A 21351-nucleotide genomic window follows, 5' to 3' on the forward strand; every position below is an offset into this window, starting at 1 on the left:
GAAAAGCAAGCGTAAGTAGGAAATAACACTTTATCGGTTGTATGTTGTCAGTTTTATGCTTTTGGTTTTGCACCAGAGCTGAGGCTACCTTTTAATTCATAAAATGATCCCTAAAACAGTTTGGATAATACCATCTACAACACCTTCCTCAAACTGATCTAGAGTAGATGCACTTCAGTTGCTTGTTTTTGGTCATGATCCCAGATCTGTAGCTCCACTGTTTAAGCCCCAGATCTTATTCATTAACAGAATCTAATTGGTGATGAAATGATTTGATGTGCAGCTTTTCTAAAGAAATTGAATTATTTAGGTGACTTGAGCCTTGTTGCAGTTGTCATTTAGCCAGCATTTAAGGGCTTTTGAATAAGGAAATAGTCTCCAAATTAAGCACAGCTGAACATAAAGGTTGAGACTTCACTAGATCTGCAACTGAACCTGAATATTGCCTCTTAACAATTAACATTCCCTAACTGTCCAATTAAAAACCTTTCAAATTGTAACATGAGGAAAGCTTAACTTTTAATGGAAGTGAATGTGAAAATTTTCAGTAATTTGAGCATATTAATTGGCCATAATCATGAAATTGACAAAAGCTAAATGGAGATACATTTTTAATTGGACAGTGGAGACATTCAACTACAGCCATTTTGAATTGGATCTAATCTGATTTTAATTCACCTAAACAAGTTGAAAAACTAACCTGAGCATAGGTATCGTTTAGGTTTAAAAACACATCAAATACACTTTGAACAGTCTACATTCAAGGCAAGCAGTTTATTTGGGGTTAGTGCAGGATGGGAGAGATGTCCAGCAGTTGATTTACATTTCTCACTTTAAATGGTCTGATAAAGGAATATTTCCCCCACTGCTTCACTTTTAAACTTGGCATCTTTACACTAATCTCATAAAAACAACCTGATGCAGTAGGTTACATTCTGATTGAAGTAATCCCACTCAAGACAAAGTATACAATCATAAAATTGGAACAAACATGAAATATAATGACACAAAAATCTCTCTCCCCACAGAGGGATACCTAAGAAATCTGATCTATTTATTAATTGGTTAATTTAATTTTCATCCAACCCATAACAAAAACCATAACATCCGTAGTAGCTGTTTATAAATTATCTTTTAAAAGCACTGACCAGAGCTGTATAGACATTGTAACGCAGTGTTCACTAACACATCATCATACGATGATACGTGTGTCTCTTCCTTTCTCACATACAGACTTTAGTCAGTGGAATCTCTCCAAAATTATAACTGCATTCCATGCAGAAAGAAGAGATGAGCAGGAAACCCAGCTCTGAGTTTTAAGAGACACAGCTATCCTGCGTGTAAACCCCTCCAACTGACTCATTTAGCTTGTAGGTGTGTTTGTATGTTTGTATCAGTGCATGTATGTACGAGTGTTGTTTTGTATATACACCAGTGTGGGATGGTGCCTCTGAGCATGTTCATACAGAGAGACAGACAGACAGAGGGAGGTTAGACTCCTGTGGGGGCCAGACGGCTAATGAAGGCGATGCTGCTGAGGCACATTCTTCTGAAGAACGCGGGGCACGCGGGCTTCATCACAAAGTGCTCCAATAGAATCCTCAACTCTGTGAAGAGGGTCCTAAAAGGAGACATCAAAAGAAATCTTATAAATGGAGAGTAAAAGCTTTATGACTCTAGACATTAAAGGAATACAAAGTAAGATTTGGGTTTTTGGTTCCTGTGACTCCACCCTGGCATAATTCATTTCTGCAGGACTGAGTCCAGAGCAGCAGTGATAGAGACTCTGTATTACAGCTCAGTAAAGTATCACAATGATACTGAAGCTGTATGTTTAGGCTAAAAATATTACATAGTGTGTGTTTAACAATTCACAATGCAGTTAAGGTCAATTCATGGTGCTTTTCCACAGCATGGCATCGGCTCATTGAGCATTTCCCTGGTTGCTTTTCCAGTAACACATCTCCTTGTGGTAAGTAACCATTGGTGATGTTGCAAAACATCAACTGAAGACCACAACTACAGCACTGTTTACTCGTTTTGTATTCACATTCACTAACCATAGCTCCGGACCCCAGATCTCTCATTTTTTTTTCTGTTGGCCACTGATCGAAGGAGCATTTGAACCTCTTCAAAAGACCACGGCATAATTTTACAAGCTGCCGTTGTGAGTCGGATAAAAACAAACGTGATCTCTGCTGCAGATGGAGAGTTGGTGCTGGACGTCTGCGCTGTGCTTAGCAAGGCAGAGTCGAGCTGGTTCCATGAGGTGGAAAAAGTGCCATTACACTCCTGAATAGTCGGAAGTCGAGATATATATTTGTGCATCAGCACACAAAATTATTAAAAATAAATGCAGGTTTCAGAATCTCTCAGAAGAAAAGTAATTAAAAAGTAATCGGAATTAGTTCTGAAAACAATTGCACTGCTTCTAGGACAGACTGGTAGAAGGTGTATCATGTTACAAACATTAATACAACCACTAAATACAACATAGTGCTGTGGCCCAGCAAGCCACTAATATGTACGTGAAATTGTGAGCAGGGAAACGGAATACGTACCGACAGTACGGGTTTCGTCTGGAGGCATAACGCAAAGTGAGGAACCGGTAATAAATGAAGGGCTGGAGAAGGCTGCCCTGGCCACTGCAATGATCAAGATTTCAGTCAGAAAATCATTTTTAATATGCACTTACATATATAATTAATACAGAGTATTAACATGTAAACAAGACAAGAAAAACAACCCATTTTCAAGACAAGAATTCCAACAAAACACAGGTGGTTGTTTAAAATTTACCAAATTATAAAGTAAAAAAGAGCCATAAAATCTCTTCGCCACAGTGGAACACAGGCCTGTGACCTGCTTTGGTCCAAACCCCACAGCAGCATTCTCCCCGTCTAAACAACCCTGTTCACAACACTCCTGTTACTTTAAACGATAATGAGCCACTCGCTGTTCACCCCGACCCCGAGCACACAGCAGTGAGGAGCAGAAGCTCTCTTTTTAGTCGTTTTCACTCGGTTCCCTTGGACAATGAATGATTATTTTTGGTAAATTGAAAACAACCCTGTGCTTCTTTGTACCTCAGAGCTGTAAACAATTTCACAGAGTATGGTTTCGCTACCTGAAGAGCATGAAGACTGTGGCTGGCATCAGGAAAATCTCATTGCAGGCGATGAACTTGAGGATGTTCTGCTGATTGGCTGTGAGTTTGTTCAGGAAGTTCCTCACAAACTGAAGACTGTCTGGCCCCATTGTCTGAAAGTAGTTCAAGAACACAGATCACATCACCATGATCATTTCCCACAGACATATTTCAATATCACATTAAAAAAAAATAATAAAAAAAGTCAGTGAAAACAGAAATACTTACATCCAGAACCTTCTTAGTATAAGTGGTGGCATGAAGTAGAGAGAAGAGAAACACAGGAAAGATGCTCACTGAAAACTTCAGTTAAGGACAGATTTAGTTCTTTGTGCAGTGAGAGCATGAAACATTCAGAAAGCATCTTGCCCAGTGAAAGCGAGTATGACTGATGTAGTAAAAGGATACTGGTGATGGGGTAGGAGTTAACAAGGATGAGAGAGTAGAGGAGGTAATGACAGCTGTCTTCCTGAAGAGCCTGGGCCAGAAACGCTCGGCTCAGCTGGAAGTGTGGAAGCCTCTGGTGCAGACGTAGGGCACTGGTCAGAGCGTTGGCTAAGAGCGCCCTCTGGTAGAAATTAGCAGCTGCCAGGGGCCTGAGAGAAACATACCGGGTAATGAAGTGAATTTATTACCACAAAAAGCCAGTTTACACCTTGCATTAGTGTACAGTGTGACAGTACGAGGTCTAAAACTGATCAGACTGTGTTTACAATGATCACAGAAAAGAATCCCCAGTATTTATTTTTTTTTTTAGTATCTGAATTGTTGAAGTCCCATTCAAATAGACATTTTTGTCACTTTTCCTGATTCTGGGGGCTTTTAACTACTTTAAAACATACATAAAAATAAACTAAGGTTATTAGTCCCATGTGAATTTGCATGTGGGTGAATATTCCCGTCATATCCCATGGGAAAGGAGTTTTCACAGGTTCGTCTCAGGACTGGAGGTGGTGTTAAGTGATGCAATGTACGGCACAAATCAGAGTCATTCAAGTACGTGGTGAATCCATCGTAAACATTACTGATGTCCCGTGGTAAAATGACATATCAGCTCCTCTGTGAAACTAGTCCCACCTGAACAGGGCTTTAACCCTTTAAGCTCCATACTTACCTGTAGTGCGAGATCAGGTTATAATGATTTTGTCTGTACTGAATATTCACAGACAATTTACTCTTGTTATTATTTTCTAAACAATAATGTACAACTCTATACAACATGTCCAATGTATTAGGAATTATAAGCCATATAGAAACATGATTTGTGATTTCAGTTTAACATTTTGCTGTGACACCGCGACCCTGAAATGGAGAAGCGGAAAAGAAAATGAATGAATGATTTGGCTGTGAATGAGCCTCTATATCTGTGTTTGACTAATTACAAACCACTTCCATGAGGAGCTTGACAAGTGAAAATGTATTTCAGATACACTGCTCTTTAAATATGATCAAGGTCCATCTCTGACCTCTTTCAAATGTGGTTTGAGTGATCAGACTGCAATCCGATATCAGTACATCCTAGGAGTGTTTACACAGGTTTGTATGTGGTCAATTGAAATCCAAATGTAATCTGATCACCATAAACATGTTGGACGTGTAAGGTGTAAACAAGCTCTTCCAGCAGGAACAGTTCAATACTGTTCCATAAAAATAGCACACAAGAATTTACCATTAAAGACTTGTACACGCAAAAACATCACACTCAAACCTAGGCTTGTGTCAGTTATAATCTCTCACATTTGTTTAGACCTGTGTTTCTAACCTGGTCCTGGGTAAACACTGCGCTGCACACTTTTACACACCCTATTCAGCTCAGCAAAGGCTTGACCTTCTAGGATTAGTTGAGTTCGGAGCAGTCAAAACGGTCTAATGTACTGGTGGTGTTGTGCAAGAAGCACTGAGTTAGTGGCTGGTCAGAGGATATTACCAACCCCAGCAAAGGAAGAATGAACATGATGGAGCAGTAGACCGTGAAGAGACGCGAGAGCCACATGGCCGTCTCCAGTTTGTTGCTCAGTAGGAATTGCTGTGAGACAAAACACAAAACACAGTTTTCATTTTCCATTCTGGGAACTCTGAGGGTTTTTTTTTTATATATATGAGAACCAGGTTCTCTGGATCCGAGATGTCTGAGCAAAAGAAGAAGGTCTCGTGCCACTCACCGCAGGCCCTGTCCGGGGTGGAGGCGCTCGCTGCTCTGTATCTGCCATCTTTGGTCCTTTTTCACTTTGTTAAGGATCCTAAATACATGTGCATCTCAATAAATTAGAATATCATCAAAAGGTTCATTTATTTCAGTAATTCAATTCAAAAAGTGAGACTCATTATATAGATTCATTACAAACAGAGTGATCTATTTCAAGCGTTTATTTCTTTTAACATTTAAAATTATGACTTACTTAATAGAGGAATTAGTGCCAAATTGAAATGCAATCACTACAATAGAACGATATGAAATGCAATCCCCACACAACATGAAGAATACGTGCCAAAAGCAAAACCGTTATGTTGTTTTCATGTCACTTGGCCTCTTTACTGAAAAACAATACAAATAATAAAATCAATACAATAAAAATTACATGCTGAATTAGTGTCAAAATTGAATACAATCCACTTCCAAATGTAATCAGTGCATGACTGCATTGCTTTCCATCGCAAGGTACTTCAAACAAACGTCTGACTGAAATGCAACACACGTACTTTTAAACACAGATGCGCGGAAAACGTGCCATAATGAAAAACAAATATTTATTATATCTATTCTAACACCTAAACGTGCAGTCAGCTCCACTGCATTGTATTCCTATGTGTGGCACTGTAGTGCTGTATTCGTGCCACAAAGAAAAGCAATCACTATCCAATCACAGTCCTCTACCGAATTTGGGGACTGTATTCAATTCTAACACTAATTCTGCATGTAATTTTTAAAATGCAAATCCTCATGTACTGTTTCCTCATTTACTGATTTAAAAAATGATTTTTAATACTGAAAAGTACATACAGTATTTGCACTCAATACTTGGTCAGGGCTCCTTTTGCATGAATTACTGCATCAATGCGGCATGGCATGGAGGCAATTAGTCTGTGGCACTGCTGAGGTGTTATGGAAGCCCAAGCTGCTTTGATAGCGGCCTTCAGCTCGTCTGCATTGTTGGGTCTGGTGTCTCTCGTCTTTCTCTTGACAATACCCCATAGATTCTCTACGGGGCTGAGGTCGGGCGAGTTTGCTGGCCAATCAAGCACAGTGATATTGTGGTTATTAAACCAAGAAGTGGTGCTTTTGGCAGTGTGGACAGGTGCCAAGTCCTGCTGGAAAATGAAATCTGCAGCTCCATAAAGCTTGCCAGCATAGGGAAGCATGAATTGCTCTAAAATGCCCTGGTAGACGGCTGCGCTGACTCTGGACTTGATATAACACAGGGGACCAATACCAACCGACGACATGGCTTTACAAGACTTTGGACCACTGAGCAACAGTCCAGCCCTTTTTCTCCTGGGCCCATGTGAGACGCTCCTGGCACTGTCTTTGGGTCATGAGCGGCTTGACACAAGGACTGCGACAGTTGTGGCCCATGTCCTGGATGCGTCTGTGTGTGGTGGCTCTTGAAGCACTGACTCCAGCAGCAGTCCACTCCTTGTGAATCTCCCCCACATTTGTGAATGGCCTTTTCTTGACAATCCTTTTGAGGCTGCGGTTTTCCCTGTTGCTTGTGCATCTTTTTCTACCACATTTTTTCCTTCCACTCAACTTTCCATTAATATACTTGGATACAGCACTCTGTGAACAACCAGCTTCTTTAGCAATGACCATCTGTGGCTTGCCCTCCTTGTGGAGGGTGTCGAAGACTGCCTTCTGGATCTCTGTCAGGTCAGCAGTTTTCCCCATGATTGTGGAGCTTACTGAACCAGACCAAGGGGCCGTTTTAAAGGCTTAGAAAACTTTGCAGGTGTTGTGTTGATTATTCTAATTTTCTGTGATAATGACTTTTGGGTTTTCATTGGCTATGAGCCATAATCATCCACATCAAAAGAAATAAATGCTTGAAATAGATTTGTAATTAATCTATATATGAGCTTCACTTTTGGAATTGAATTACAGAAATAGATTAACTTTTTGATGATTTTCTAATTCAGAGATGCACCTGTATTACAAACAAATATTGGTCAAGGCACTGTGACAACTAGATACAATGAGACAGAGTTAATAAGCTTACATTACATTCACAAAACAGATTTCTGACTGTGGTAAAATAGAGAGAAGGAAGGGAAAAAAGGAAGGGAACTGTAGCTACAGTAAAACTGTATTCCAGAGTGTTATTGCTAAACTACAGAGAATAATTTGCAGTTCTTGTGTGTCCCAAACTGTGCTAAGTGATCTGATATTTCCCAGATTAAAAAAAAAAAAACTGATCAATATTGATTCTTAATCAGGCTACAGAACTGAACTCTATATAGGACATAAAGGAAACTACAAGAAAAGCCCCTTTGTCTTGCAGCATTACTTCAGGAGAATTTAACCGGGTTTGCGTCCAGTCCAAGGCAGGGGCCAGAAAAACCTGCCAATACATTTGGATTTAAAAAACTAGTCCAAATTGTTTTGGCGATAAACAGACAACACAAAACTACACTTCGGCGAGTGTTTACTGAACTTGGGGATAAAGAGTGAGAATGAACTAATAAGGTGTAGGAACAAAATAATTCAACATTATTATCATTATCATACTAAATATTTCTGAGCCTTATTTAAGTGTTGGGTTTGTTGGATTATTAACGACTGGCAATTTTTTTTATAATAGAATGGGAATGATATAATTAACACAGAATATTTTTTCATAACTAGGAGTGGGAACAACTTCTCAATACTTGGGAATAAACTGATTAGGCATGGGAAAGAGACATTTACATTTCTAAACAACACGCCTTACTAAATGGTTCCAGTGTGTTAAACATCTTATTCCGACGACTTTTTAATTCGTTAGCACGCATTAATGTACTCTGCAGGGATGTCACCCGCAGGACTCCGTAGTCCGCTCAGGTCATGGCCCCTCGGCGTTAGCAGCGGTGGCTAATGATGCGAAATTCTCTTACGTTTTGAATGAAAACGGGTTTCTGTAATAAATCCACGTCTAAACGGTGATAACGAGCACCAAATCCACAAACTGTGATTAAGAGTACTAAACCCACTACGGTACATTTAGTTAATGTAGCGCCGATGCAGAGATATACGTTAAAAAGCCGGAGGCCGGTGACAATGGAAAGATCTAGAAACAGTCAGTGAACACACAGTAACCAAACGGCCTTCACGGCTCTGTAACATAACACAACACTTTAACACGAGTCTAGATGTAAAGATCCAGACTCACACACCTGTACACAGCTGTAAACCCCTGTATCTGAGCCGTGAGAGAGGGTTAAGAAGCGCAGCTCCGAAACTACAGCTCTGTCCACTCCGGGTTGAGGGAGATCACCTGACCTTCTCTCTAACGTCTCCAAACACTGCTCACAGGGAGAGTTACTGCCGACTGCTGGACGCACACTGCATTACACTGCGCCCTGCAATCTTTCCTCCAAGTGTACACTTCAGTGACGTCACCAAGAGACAAACCTATACGTAACAAAATACGGAGCCTAACCGTAAATTTTGGATTTGCTTTATTCTCTGTTCCAGTTGTTCTTATGGTTGTCGCATGTTTGGCTTTTGTTAAATAAAATGTATAAAAAAAAGTACAGTGCCTAAAAAAAGTTTGGAGCCTGTGGACATAGGGGTCCTTCAAAATACACTGCTCAATGTGGGAGCACGTATTATGATAAACGTCTAAGTGTCATATTCAGACCTCCCATCATAGTAAATTATATAACTAGACCTGTCACAATAGACATTTTTGTGATCGATATATTACCGCAGAAATAAATGGAATGAGAAAATATTATAAATTTAAATTAATATAAAAGTATACGGACGACTGTTATAAAATTGTGTCTATATCTCTTGCCAAGCATTAATTACTTTTGAGGGGACGTTACAAGCAGGGCTCCGTAGAAGACTGCGTGAGGATGGAGAGAGAGAGAGAGAGAGAGAGAGAGAGAGAGAGAGACACACTCTGACTGACAGGAGGGAGAGAGAGCGAGGCTGAAGGTGAGGTGAGTACGTGTAAGGCTGTAAACTGTGCTCGGTGCCGTTTACAGAACTTCAGCTAAGGTTTTGCACCGGATTAGAGACCGGAATCCCCAGGTTCAAGCTAATCATTACAGTTAGCAATCACAGTCCGCGCACGCGCAGTTTAATGTTTTGTATGTTCTCTCACAATTCAGTAAAATACCCATAACACTATCGAAAAGCCCCCCTCGCAGAACCCGTGTATGTGTGTGTGTTTACCAGAAATGCAGTTTGAGAAGTTGCTGGTGAAGCAGCTCCAGAGGCAGCAGAACCGAGCTGAGTTCTGTGACACTGTTCTTCAGAGCCAAGGTGAGACCCGCAGACACTCTCCAGAACCAGGTGAATTCAGTCCACAGGTGATTACTGGGAACTGGAGGCAAATCCTTTATATCAGTGACAGTTCCTGATAAAGAGAGCAATATGTTTTGGGCCAGGTCCAGCCAGTGCTAATGAAGCACAAATGTTCAAGTCCCTCTGACCACACAGAATGACCTCATCGTGTTTTTAAACTCCTTTTACTTTTTTCTTTCTCCTGTCTTATTTGTTTTATTGTTTGAACCCAGCATGTCCTGGGGGTTGGTATCATGTGCAGCACTTTGGTCAACTCAGGGTGTTTTTAGAGTGCTTTATAAGTAAACTCTTTCTTACTTACTCTAAGATAACCTACAGTGAGCATTAAAAATCCTCCCTAGAGAAAAACTGTGGCATGTCTATGGACCCTGAGAGCACAGTTTGAAACTGGTGTTTCCCGTTTTTAATCTACAATATGGCAAATTGGTAAAGTGTAATATCACAATTCATATCTCAATATTTCAATCCACAAACACCATGCAGTTCAAATATTTTTATATTTATGTACTTATTTTTTATATTCATTTTGAGAATGCAAGTTGTGCATTCTCAAAATGAATATAAATGTAAGTAAGTATATACAAACATAAATATAAATGAATATTGAATTTTTGGACACACTAGTGTAGCTATCTTGTTTACATGCCGATTTTTTGTTAAATATGTTTACTAATATTTAAGGCCTGATAACAGCATTTTTGACAGAACATTATCTAAACAAATGGAAGTCTACTGGTGCCTTTCCACTGCATGGTACCGACTCTGCTGGACTCTACTCTGATTGGTCCCTGGTCAGTTTTTCACTCCCACAGCTCCCCCGTGAAATGTACCCGGAGTCTCCTCTAACCCTGTGTCTAAGGGGAACGGTGGGCTTTGGAAACCAAAACACCGGCAGCGGTAACATTAAGCGGTGTTTACTCATGGTGTATTGGCATGTTGTTGTTGTTGTTTTGGGACTGAACATAGCTATGTCATCAGTTCAGGCAGATCAGTAGAGTTTGTTCCTTCCTTGTTGCAGCGTCCAGCTCTAGCTGGATTCTTTCGTCGGCCACTGATCCAAGGAGTGTTTGACCACGGCAAAGACCACGGCATAATTTTACGAGCTGCCGTCGTGAGTCGGATAAAAACAAACGTGATCTCTGCTGCAGCTGGAGATTTTACAGATAGAGAGTTGGTGCTGGACGTCTGCGCTGCATGACGTAGAGTGACGACTCTCTCTGGACAATCAGCGCTCTGCAAGGTTTACACGCCACAGTTTAGTCCCTACTCTGCTTGCTCTGAACCACGAGAGAACAGCCACTAAACAAAAACCCACTTCCAGAACCAGGACCTGATATACCTGGTGGAGGAGTGAAAAAAAAAGTCGAGCAGAATCCAGTATAGTATACCATGCAGTGGTTAAATCATCATAAATAAGTCTTTATTTCCTGTATGGTAACTTTGCCCATGTTTCTTTTCCAGGTGTGTCAGTGCCAGTGCACAGCTGTGTGCTGTCTGCCTTCAGCCCCAGGCTTTGTGGAGCGCTGTCCTCAATGCCATCACCTGTGTCCGGTCAGAGACGTCTAATTGAGCTTAACCACGTAGACTCCTTTACACTGCTCAGTTTGGTCAGCCTCCTGTACTCTGGAACGTTAGACACAAACAGAAAGGATGTCCTAACAGCCGCAGAACTGCTGGGCATCCAGGTCCCTCAGCAGCAGGGTGGACAGAGCACTGGTGAAACAGAGAGGAGAAGAAGTCCAGATACAGCGAGGCACCACGGTGGAAGGCTGGAAAAGCGTGGAAGTGAGGAGGAGATAAGAGATTGCAGCACACAGACAGACAGCGAGAGAGAGACAGATGAGAGGGAGACCCAGACAGATCATCCATGCTCAGATTCTCAGCAGAACATCCATTCGACAGGCCACAGGACATGCCTCTCCATCAGCCAAGGGCATGAGACCTGTAGAACTGACTCTCCCATGCTCCACAGAGCTGAGATGCCTCCAGAGAAGACACCTCACACTTATGACGTGCTCTCCATGGACCCTGAGACAAAAGGCTGCCACCTAGTGAGTGAAACTGTATCTCAGTTGTTGGTATGTCCCCCAGAATTCTTGAACCACCACCCGCCTACACCTTTCATTCCAAATACCCCTGCTTCCAGCACTACCTGTGTTCAGCATGGACCCCTCCTGTCAGGGCAAGGGGGAATGGAGGAGGTTGTTGAAGGATATGAGCAGTTTGAGGGAAACATCCCTGGGTTCATCAGCTATTTCCTAAACGGCACCTGCTCTCAAAGCACAAGGAAAAGGGGGCGGGGCCGTCCAAGGAAAAGGGTAGGAGTACGAGGAGAGGAAGCTGTGAGGAAAGCCAGGGTTAGGGCCAGAAGCGAAGGGATGTTCAGAAGAGGAAGAGGCAGAAAAGGAAAAGGGCAGAGCCATGGTGAGAGGTGGGGATGGGCACCAAGGCTGGTGTGGAGAGGGCAGGGAGGGGGTAAAGTCGGCAGGAAGCTGGACGTCAGATCCACAGGGATACAGCAAATGAGACGAGGCAGAGGAAGAGGCAGAGGGTCTTTCCTGCAGGGAGAGTGGAGAGACAGAGGCAGACAGAGGCAGAGAGGCGCACACGCAGACAGTAAGGGACAGGTACGTGTGTCTGCACACACTTTAAAGGTTTTTTTGAAGTTAAAGATTTGCTGATATGTACCAGGGGCGGCGTGGTGGAGGGTGTGGGTTTGAGTCCCGCTCAGGGTGACTGTCTGTGAGGAGTGTGGTGTGTTCTCCATGTGTCTGTGTGGGTTTCCTCCGGGTGACTGTGTGTGAGGAGTGTGGTGTGTTCTCCCTGTGTCTGCGTGGGTTTCCTCTGGGTGACTGTCTGTGAAGAGTGTGGTGTGTTGTCCTTGTGTCTGCGTGGGTTTCCTCTGGGTGACTGTCTGTGAGGAGTGTGGTGTGTTCTCCTTGTGTCTGCGTGGGTTTCCTCCGGGTGACTGTCTGTGAAGAGTGTGGTGTGTTGTCCTTGTGTCTGCGTGGGTTTCCTCTGGGTGACTGTCTGTGAGGAGTGTGGTGTGTTCTCCTTGTGTCTGCGTGGGTTTCCTCCGGGTGACTGTCTGTGAGGAGTGTGGTGTGTTCTCCTTGTGTCTGCGTGGGTTTCCTCCGGGTGACTGTCTGTGAGGAGTGTGGTGTGTTCTCCTGGTGTCTGCGTGGGTTTCCTCCGGGTGACTGTCTGTGAGGAGTGTGGTGTGTTCTCCCTGTGTCTGTGTGGGTTTCCTCTGGGTGACTGTCTGTGAAGAGTGTGGTGTGTTCTCCCTGTGTCTGCTTGGGTTTCCTCTGGGTGACTGTCTATGAGGAGTGTGGTGTGTTCTCTTTGTGTCTGCGTGGGTTTCCTCCGGGTGACTGTCTGTGAGGAGTGTGGTGTGTTATCCCTGTGTCTGCGTGGGTTTCCTCCGGGTGACTGTCTATGAGGAGTGTGGTGTGTTCTCCTTGTGTCTGCGTGGGTTTCCTCCAGGTGACTGTCTGTGAGGAGTGTGGTGTGTTCTCCCTGTGTCTGCGTGGGTTTCCTCCGGGTGCTCCGGTTTCCTCCCACGCTCCAAAAACACATGTTGGTAGGTGGATTGGAGACTCAAAAGTGTCCGTAAGTGTGTGTGAGTGTGTGTTGCCCTGTGAACGACTGGCGCCCCCACCAGGGTGTGTTACTGCCTTGCGCCCTGTGATTCTGGGCAGACTCCTGATCCACTGCCGCCCTGAACTGAATAAGGGTTACAGACAATGAATGAATGACATGTATAAACATATTTAGTTTCAAACATTATATGTTTTTTACGAAAAAAAATGGTGGTGAATAAATTTCTCTCTGAATTGTTTTGCCTTAAAACCCCACGAGGAGCTCTCCACAAATACAGTTAAAATATTTACAATACTGTGCAAAAGGTTTAGGCACCTGAGAATATTCCTGTGTGTGTGTGTGTGTGTGTGTGTGTGTGTGTGTGTGTGTGTGTGTGTGTGTGAGAGAGAGAGAGAGAGAATGTGTTTAACCCTTTCCACATCTCTCCTGGTAACAGTGTTATTTGAGGTGATAGTCCAGTGCCTAGTGTCAGAGGTTAATAAATACTTCATTGTGTTAAATGAAGTGTGCTGTAGATTTAACAAATCCTTACGATCAGGCGAAACATCTGAAAACACACTGTTCTTCACTCGCTCACAACACAGTGTCTACTTTATGAAAAAGGAAATCCTTTACTTTTATTATAATTATTGAAAAGATAAATAAATTTAATAACAATAACTTTAGGTGCCTAAGAATTTGGCACAGTAGGTGAGACATTTACAGTGAGACATGTAAGATATCTGTTTCCTATAACCACCAATGGAAACTTTTCTGACTTGTAGGTATCTTTAGAACCACTCATTTATTTGGTTATTCCCTAATTTTCGAATAATTGCACTTTAAAGCCACTGAATTCACAAAATGCACTGTTGTAGTCATCTGGTTGCTTTTGAACACGTTCTGTATTTGTTGCTGTTACATACCTTCTACATGTTTAGCCTAATGTTGCTTTTATTTTTGCATAAATAACCTGCCCGATTAAACAACCTGTGTCTTCTCTCTCAGGATGGTGCTCCATGCTTGAGGAGCCCAAGGAGTGGTCCTCACTTATATCCCTCGCTTCCTCCTTGTTCCCCCAGTTTCTTTCAGAATTCAACAAACAGCAGAATTCCAGAATATCCATCGCTTTTGCACACTACATCACTCCCGCCGGATCCGCAGATGCCCAGCCAGCCTATGGACTTGCTTCTGGATGATATCATAGCAGGTCTCAATTTTCTACCTCCTGTTCATAGTCCAGACGAGCCTCCTGAAATGGTTAACACGTTACCTGCCAATGATCCACCCATCTTGAAGACCACATATTTCAGCATGAATTCCATGGAGAGGCCCACAGATCGCTCTCATCAGCAGCCTGAAGGAGAGCTGTGTGACATTCTCGATCATTTTCTGAGCTCGTTTGAGCAGCACATCAGTGGGTGTGATTTCAGCACGGAGGAAGGGACATCTGTCCAGCAGTCACAACACTCCTCCGGGAACGGAGACGGAGATCAGGTCAGAGATCCAAGCAGCGATTTGGCAAACAATGTTTACACACATTTACAGGGTTTAAACCAGCACTCGGCTCACTGTCACGTACCAGAGTCGAACATTTCCCATCACTGCACACATCCTTCAAAAACAAACTCCTACACTCAGCCTCAGCCAGTCAGATCTTCTCCCACTGGGGCTCGAAATCAGTCACGTCTTCCTCGAGCTCTGAAACGACTGAAAACGCCTTGTTCCAGAGGGTCCAAGGGAAATCTGGAGGCTGTTGGGAAAGGGCTTGAATCTCAAAGAATCACCCGAAGCCAGAGCATGAAGAGAAAACTAGAAACAGCCTTAGCCAGCATCCAGATGACTCCTCCGGGAAAGAAGCGCAGAGGAAAATGTGCGGCAACCTCACCGAGAAAGAAAGTAAGGTCACATATGCGGAGACAACAGAAAGACATGCAGTGTACAGTCAACACGTGTTTAAGAGAAGGTGTAGGAAATAATGTCCCAACAGACAGGAGAAAAACAACACAGACGTGGTCAAGAAACGGAACAGAAAACAACAAAAATGCCATGGTCTTCTTCCGTGGACACAGAGGCAAAGTAAATAATCATGCAGAAGAAAGTGAGGAAGCTTTGAGGTCCTGGCCCAAGCACTCACCCCTAAAGAGCACCGTGTGCGGAGCTTATATGGAAATGGCTTCTTCTGCATTTGAGAAGATGAGATTGCTCCTGGAGACCCAGAGAGAAAGAGAGGAAGAGGACTGGAGTAGAGAGAGTTCTGTGAGGATGAGCGAGGAGATTGAGAGAGTTCAAAATGCAGAAGTTCAGGAAAGTGTAACCGGAGCTGAAAACACTCCAAGTTGTTTGAGAATGAGCAGGAAAGAGAGAGCTGGAGAAGCAGGAAAAAAAGAAAGAAGAGTCTGTGCAGACACAGAGACACAAGGGGGAGTGAGAAAAGGAGGAGTAGTCAGATGCAGACAAGGAAGCACGGGTCCTGGACTGGAGCAGGTAATGGCAGATGGATGCAGCACAACACCTCGAAGGATTCTGCTTCAGAGTTCAGGTAGGAGGTCCAGATAATGTCTCTTACACTTCATTTCAGCAGGGATAGCAGGTATTCATGATAATTTTGAGTGACCATGTTGCATTTCCACTAGTAAAACCCTAGTTACATTGAAAGATAATGCTTGGCTAAATGCTGTAGTAGCCAATGAATAAGCACCTAAACTTCCATAACTGTCCAACACATTAGTAACACAGGTGAACTTCTTACGCTCTGCGTAAGAGAGTGACGACTCTCTGGACAATCAGCGCTCTGCAGGGTTTACACGCCACGGTTTAGTCCCTACTCGGCTCGCTCTTAACCACGAGAGAACCTGATAAATCAGGACCTGATTTATATTTCGAGTAGAGTAGAGTTGAGTAGAGTAGGTACGATGCGGTGGAAAAGCGCTGCATCTGATTGATCAATGTCTTTGTTTTTCAGAATCAACCAGAGGAGGAGGAGAAACCAGTGACTGCAACAACAACGAGCATGTGCTCCACACTTCAGAACCGCAGAGTATTTTTGATATTTGCTCGAGTAATCCAGCCTCAGATGTTCTACATTCACCCCACAGTTCCCGAGACCTGAGGTTTTCTGATTTAACACTGGACTCAGGTGAAACTACTCCAGGCAAAACTGCACAGAAACTCAAACTCTCTGATTCCCCTCTGCACCATGAGCCCCTCACGCCACACACACCTGAGGGAGATACACCAGTGTTGGCTGGAAATTCAGAGGAGGAGGTGGATGTGGTGGAGGTGTCTAGCTCCGCCTATGAGCCTGTTGCAATCACAACGGTCATTTGGGAGGCGGAGCTTAGCACAGAGGAGGAGGTGGAGGAAGAGGTTGATGTTGATGTGCTTGGCACAGATTTGGATTCCTAACTCTGTGCCGAGCTGGTAAGATTTATTTAATAATTCAGAAACTTTTATTTGGTGGACCAATCATTTTTAAAGCATTTTGGGCAAAAATTGTATTTCAAAAGTCAAACATTCTCCTGCTTTATGTCATTTTATGGTGACACTTGCATAGTATTAAAAATGACAGTTGTTATTTTATTTATAAAAAAACAACTAAAAATGAAGTATTAATACACATCGCTTCTTTGCATCGTGAAGGGGTTCTTCAGAATTATAGAGAATGTGCTGTAGATGGTTCTATACAGCACCTTTTAGAAAAGTGTTCTATGTGGCACAAAAATTGGTTCCTCTGTTGTTACGATGTCAAACCTGTTACAGCAAAGGAACTGGTTTTGGTATAGAACCATCTACAGCACATTTTCCATCAGTCTTTAGACCTCCTTCACAATGCAAAGAACCCTTTAATCACGCAAAGGGTTCTTCAAGTGTTCTGGGTTCTATACAGAATGATTTTCTTTAATAAAGGACCCATGTAGAACCATAATTTTTAGTGTGTAACATCGAAATCCCCTTCTGTAACTCGTCTAAACCCACACTCACACTGACTTTGGGACACAATATTATCCCCAAGAAAAGAACAAACCTATCACAGTCTTCTGCAGCTTTTTCCTGATGGAGTTCAGAACGAACGCAGCGCCCAGTAAACTCTTCACTTCTCACACAGCTTCAGTTCTGTTCTGTTCAATAAAATGAGAATGTGATTTTTAGTATGACACACAGTCGCTGTAACATCACCAAAGAGTGGAGAATTGAATTTTGGATTAAAATTATACACTACACAGAAACACTTTAAATCTTGTTTGTACACGTTATAGTTGAAATGTTAATATAATTTTGTGGAGATTGTAATGTATAATTATAATCTGAGGAGGTTTCACCGGCTCTGTGCCCAGTTGAATGCTTGTGTGAGCAATGTATGCACCTTAAATCAGTGTCTGGATACTTTCAGACACACAATTGTAGATAATCAGACACTGTAAATGACACAGGCACTGATTTATTTCTCATTCCCTTTTTTAGTCATGTGTCAAAACTGGACGTCACTCACTCGCACCTGGACAGTGGAAGGTTTGGAGTTGGAACTAAGCCCCACCCACGTCACAGTAAATCAGGATCTCGACTCATGATTTCAGAGGATACCCTTTGATTTATGTTGGTGTCCGTGCTCAAGCTAGAGTTTAGAAGCCAGAGAAGCGGAACGAACGTAGTTATTGCCCCCCTGTTTGCTGCTGACTTCTGCTGATTTTTATTTTAAGTTCATGTTCGTTCAGTGGTTACGATTTGAACCTGTTTAAGGTGGTCTGTTTAAGATTGTGAGGTTGTCTGATTGTAGAGAAACTCAGTTTTTCTAGTGGTAATGATGGGTTTCAGACCTCTCCATGTCTTTTATTTACTCTCCAAAAGCACCAGAGACCTCCATATGAAGTCTTGTCGATGATAAGGTGGTAAACATTTAAAAAAATTATTTTATTTTATTTTATCTTGTAGTTCCCTGGATGTACATTTCCACTCTGTGTGGGGTTTGAAAATTATGTTTTAGATTTAAACATTCTCAAATGTTTCCTAAATCTGTGCAGGGTTTTCAGAGATGGACGTCTGGTTCCTCTTACCACCACTGTCTACTGTTCTCACTCTAGGAAGGAGGATTTCATGCCAACCCAAACCCTCCACCAGAGCGAACACTGTGCACATGTCTGTTTTAATTTAAGAGATTGTTAGAGAATAGGAGAGTTTAGTTGAGTGTGTTAAATGACTTGCTTTAAGCTGAGAGTTCTGTCTGTGTAAGTGTTTGTCACACTGCTGTTCAGAAATGTTCTCATCAGAAAATGTCAGTTTCTGTTTTTATGTTCAAGATTAAACAGTTGATTTGTATTTACTCTTTGTTTGTCGTAGTGCATCGCGGTGGGAGGAAAACGCACGCTGTGAACGTCTGTTTGAAACTGGACGCTTGTTTGCATAGTTGGTCAGAAAACAAATATAATTTTAATTTACTGCTTTGGGCTGGCGCAGCTGCAATAAGAGCTAACAACTAAGAAAGAGCTAAATTATGTTGAATATTTACGGAGGATTAAAATATGAGTTCATAATTTACATCACATAACAGTTTAAGTAAAAGTGGGTGAAGACAGAAACAGAGGTGGAGTAGCTTTGAGTGCCATAATTATACGATGATTGTTGTTGTTTGTTTGAACTCTAGTCAGTGTTACCTACACATGAGAACAAAGCGCTTAGAGTCCGTGTAGGAAATCTGAAAACTAGAATTGCTTTTATTGGTGCTTAAATACACACACACACACACACACACAATAATTTGACACTCACTGAAGTGAACATCCGTTTATTATGCATTTATTGCTTCATGAAACTTTATCCCCCTCTTACACATCACACCTGAGCTTCTCTTGACCACTGGACCATTTGCTGGGGGCGTGGCCTTTGCTAATTAATCCAACCAACGCGTTCGTAGCACCTCAGGGGGTGTGGCTTAGCACCTGACAAGAAACTGTGATTGTGGGACAGGATGGCTGTGCTGTGTGGTTGTGTGTGTGGTGATATGTTGCCTGTGATTAAAAGTACACTGATGAGGAGACACAGTGTGAGTGTGTGTGAGATGTGGGCGGTCAGTGAGGTTTCTCTCCTGGACGCTGTCCGGTTAGTGCTGGATCCTGCGGATGGACTGGATCTGAGGAGTCTGACTGTGGGATCCCCAGTTTTTCCAGTGCTGATAGTCTCCGCTGTGCCTTTCACACTCCATGATGTACTGTCTGCCCCTGTAGCCTGGGAATTCATAACACACAAAACTACACACAGAGAGAGAGAGAGAGAGAAATACACAGCAATTAACACTAGGGCTTAGCAGTGTGTCAATATACATCTATTATTGACACACACTGTCACTGTGCTTTAGGGATGGTCAGTGCTTGTATGATGTTGAGTATCGTGATCCTGATACATATCACACACACCAGAAAGTGTCTAAGAGTATCACAATGCTATATTGTCCAGTGTGTGTGTGTGTGCGTGTGTGAGAACTCACGCGCCACACTGCACATGCATGGAGCCCACTTCCATGCCGCACCAGCCCATGGCTTGGAGAGAGGGATAATCATCACACAGCTCAGCACTGCGGCCCAGGAAGTTCTCCTTCTCGAAGATCATCATACGACTGCTCTGGTGAGCCTGTAGACATGGGCACACACATCAATAACAGTCAATATGATCAAGATATAGATTGTCATTAATTAAATGAATAAAAAAAAACAGGTTTCAATAAGATTTAATCATTCCTGATCATTTGAATCCGTCTCCACCAATTTAAAGAGATATTTAGAAAATATTTAGGGAGGAAAATAGCTAATTAAATATATCATAATCATTTTTACACAGTCCTGAAACAGGACAACTTTTTATCCTGCAGTGCAGTGTTGTGTATGTCTTATATGTTTACAGGCAGAGTGTGAAACTCACAGCGCAGTAGATGGGCCTGAAGGACATGAATCTCTCCACATGGTAGGCCAGGTTTCCGCAATAAGAATCCCAGTGAGGGTACTCTCCTCTCTCCAGCACAAACTGCTGACCCTGGAAGTCATGGTGCTCATAACCCACCCAGCTGCAGAAAATGAGAACCAGTTAATTATATTATACACTTCTATATACACAACATCTCCTCTTAGTTTTCTTAACAGTGCAGTTTTATTATCTACGCTTTCATTTATTTTACATCATAAATGAGCTTGAGGTTAAAGGCAAGGACATTATACGTATACATGCTCATTGAGTGTCTCGTACTAACACACACACAGACTCACGCGCCACTCTCCACACGGATGGAGCGGATGTTGTCGAAGCCGCACTGCTGGATGTTACAGCACTCGGAGGTGAACTCCTGACACTTTCCCTGGAAGTGCTCCTGCTCAAACACTGTCACCTAGAACACACAGAGGATGTTACGGGGTGTGTGTAAGAGATACAGGGGCTTCTGATCCTACCCTGGAGACCCCTTAATTAACATTTGTGTAGAGACACTCCACCCAGGACACCACACTTCATTTGAAAAGCCACAATCTCAGACTGTGATCCACACAATGCAGAATTAAATCTAAAACTTTATAATAAATAAATTAGAATTGAACTGCATTTAGTTAATTTACTCTGACATGTATTAATCTTTATCTACACTGGACTCTCCTGAGCCACATTCAGAGACCCAGAGGCAAATCTATCCCTGCACAAAGCCCACCTGATTCAGCTCAACTGACTAACCAACAGGGTCAGGTTTGTTTGGAGAAATGCATGGGGGTCCATGACTGAAAATGGGATCCCAGACCCCAGACAACAAAGTTATAGACTGCTTTACCTTCCAGAAAGGAGCCATTCCCATTCCAGAGTTCACCATGGGGTGCATCATAGCGGATCGGCTGAATCGGTACATCTTTATTCCTGAGGACAGAGGAGGAGTGGGGTTAGTGCAGAATCACTCTAATATTAACAGACTTAACAATGATATGAACTAAATCAACAAACACAGCTCAGGAGCTGATACAGATTAGTGTCTCACTGCTGTAATTACACACAGAAGACAATGCTATACAAATAAAGCCTATTTTATTATTATTAGATGTAGAAGAAGTGGTAAGAATTAAAAGCAAATACTGATTTTTGTTTAATG

The 21351-nt window shown here is 42.6% G+C and overlaps 3 protein-coding genes across 7 annotated transcripts; 1 reads left to right on the forward strand and 2 right to left on the reverse strand.

Annotated features, from left to right (window-relative positions):
• Window positions 1–716: 716 nt before the first annotated feature.
• Window positions 717–9655, reverse strand: tmem33 (transmembrane protein 33). 3 transcript variants are annotated; one of them, XM_066648985.1, is made up of 9 exons: window positions 8516–8594; window positions 5548–5683; window positions 5311–5388; window positions 5080–5174; window positions 3557–3744; window positions 3377–3444; window positions 3128–3261; window positions 2562–2645; window positions 717–1621 (listed from the first exon to the last, which is right to left on the reverse strand). In XM_066648985.1, exons 3-9 carry the CDS (start codon window positions 5356–5358, stop codon window positions 1492–1494), a joined length of 747 nt encoding a protein of 248 aa, XP_066505082.1. In that variant the 5' UTR covers window positions 5359–5388; window positions 5548–5683; window positions 8516–8594; the 3' UTR covers window positions 717–1491. The 3 variants fall into 3 exon arrangements, with proteins under 3 accessions (XP_066505082.1, XP_066505081.1, XP_066505080.1); XM_066648984.1 differs by lacking the exons at window positions 5548–5683; window positions 8516–8594 and adding an exon at window positions 9525–9655; XM_066648983.1 differs by lacking the exon at window positions 5548–5683 and having other exon boundaries at window positions 718–1621; window positions 8516–8655.
• Window positions 9164–18531, forward strand: LOC136673482 (uncharacterized). 3 transcript variants are annotated; one of them, XM_066648981.1, is made up of 6 exons: window positions 9164–9284; window positions 9528–9614; window positions 11118–12283; window positions 14247–15780; window positions 16204–16661; window positions 17703–18531. In XM_066648981.1, exons 2-5 carry the CDS (start codon window positions 9530–9532, stop codon window positions 16644–16646), a joined length of 3228 nt encoding a protein of 1075 aa, XP_066505078.1. In that variant the 5' UTR covers window positions 9164–9284; window positions 9528–9529; the 3' UTR covers window positions 16647–16661; window positions 17703–18531. The 3 variants fall into 3 exon arrangements, with proteins under 3 accessions (XP_066505078.1, XP_066505077.1, XP_066505079.1); XM_066648980.1 differs by having other exon boundaries at window positions 9220–9289; XM_066648982.1 differs by having other exon boundaries at window positions 9222–9289; window positions 11118–11707.
• Window positions 18532–19335: 804 nt separating this feature from the next.
• On the reverse strand, window positions 19336–21114 carry cryba1l1 (crystallin, beta A1, like 1). The gene is made up of 5 exons (XM_066649067.1): window positions 21040–21114; window positions 20492–20610; window positions 20151–20292; window positions 19720–19862; window positions 19336–19483 (listed from the first exon to the last, which is right to left on the reverse strand). Exons 1-5 carry the CDS (start codon window positions 21112–21114, stop codon window positions 19336–19338), a joined length of 627 nt encoding a protein of 208 aa, XP_066505164.1.
• Window positions 21115–21351: the final 237 nt, after the last annotated feature.

The sequence above is a fragment of the Hoplias malabaricus genome, chromosome 17 (assembly GCF_029633855.1).
Source record: "Hoplias malabaricus isolate fHopMal1 chromosome 17, fHopMal1.hap1, whole genome shotgun sequence".
Classification (NCBI taxonomy): Eukaryota; Metazoa; Chordata; class Actinopteri; order Characiformes; family Erythrinidae; genus Hoplias; species Hoplias malabaricus.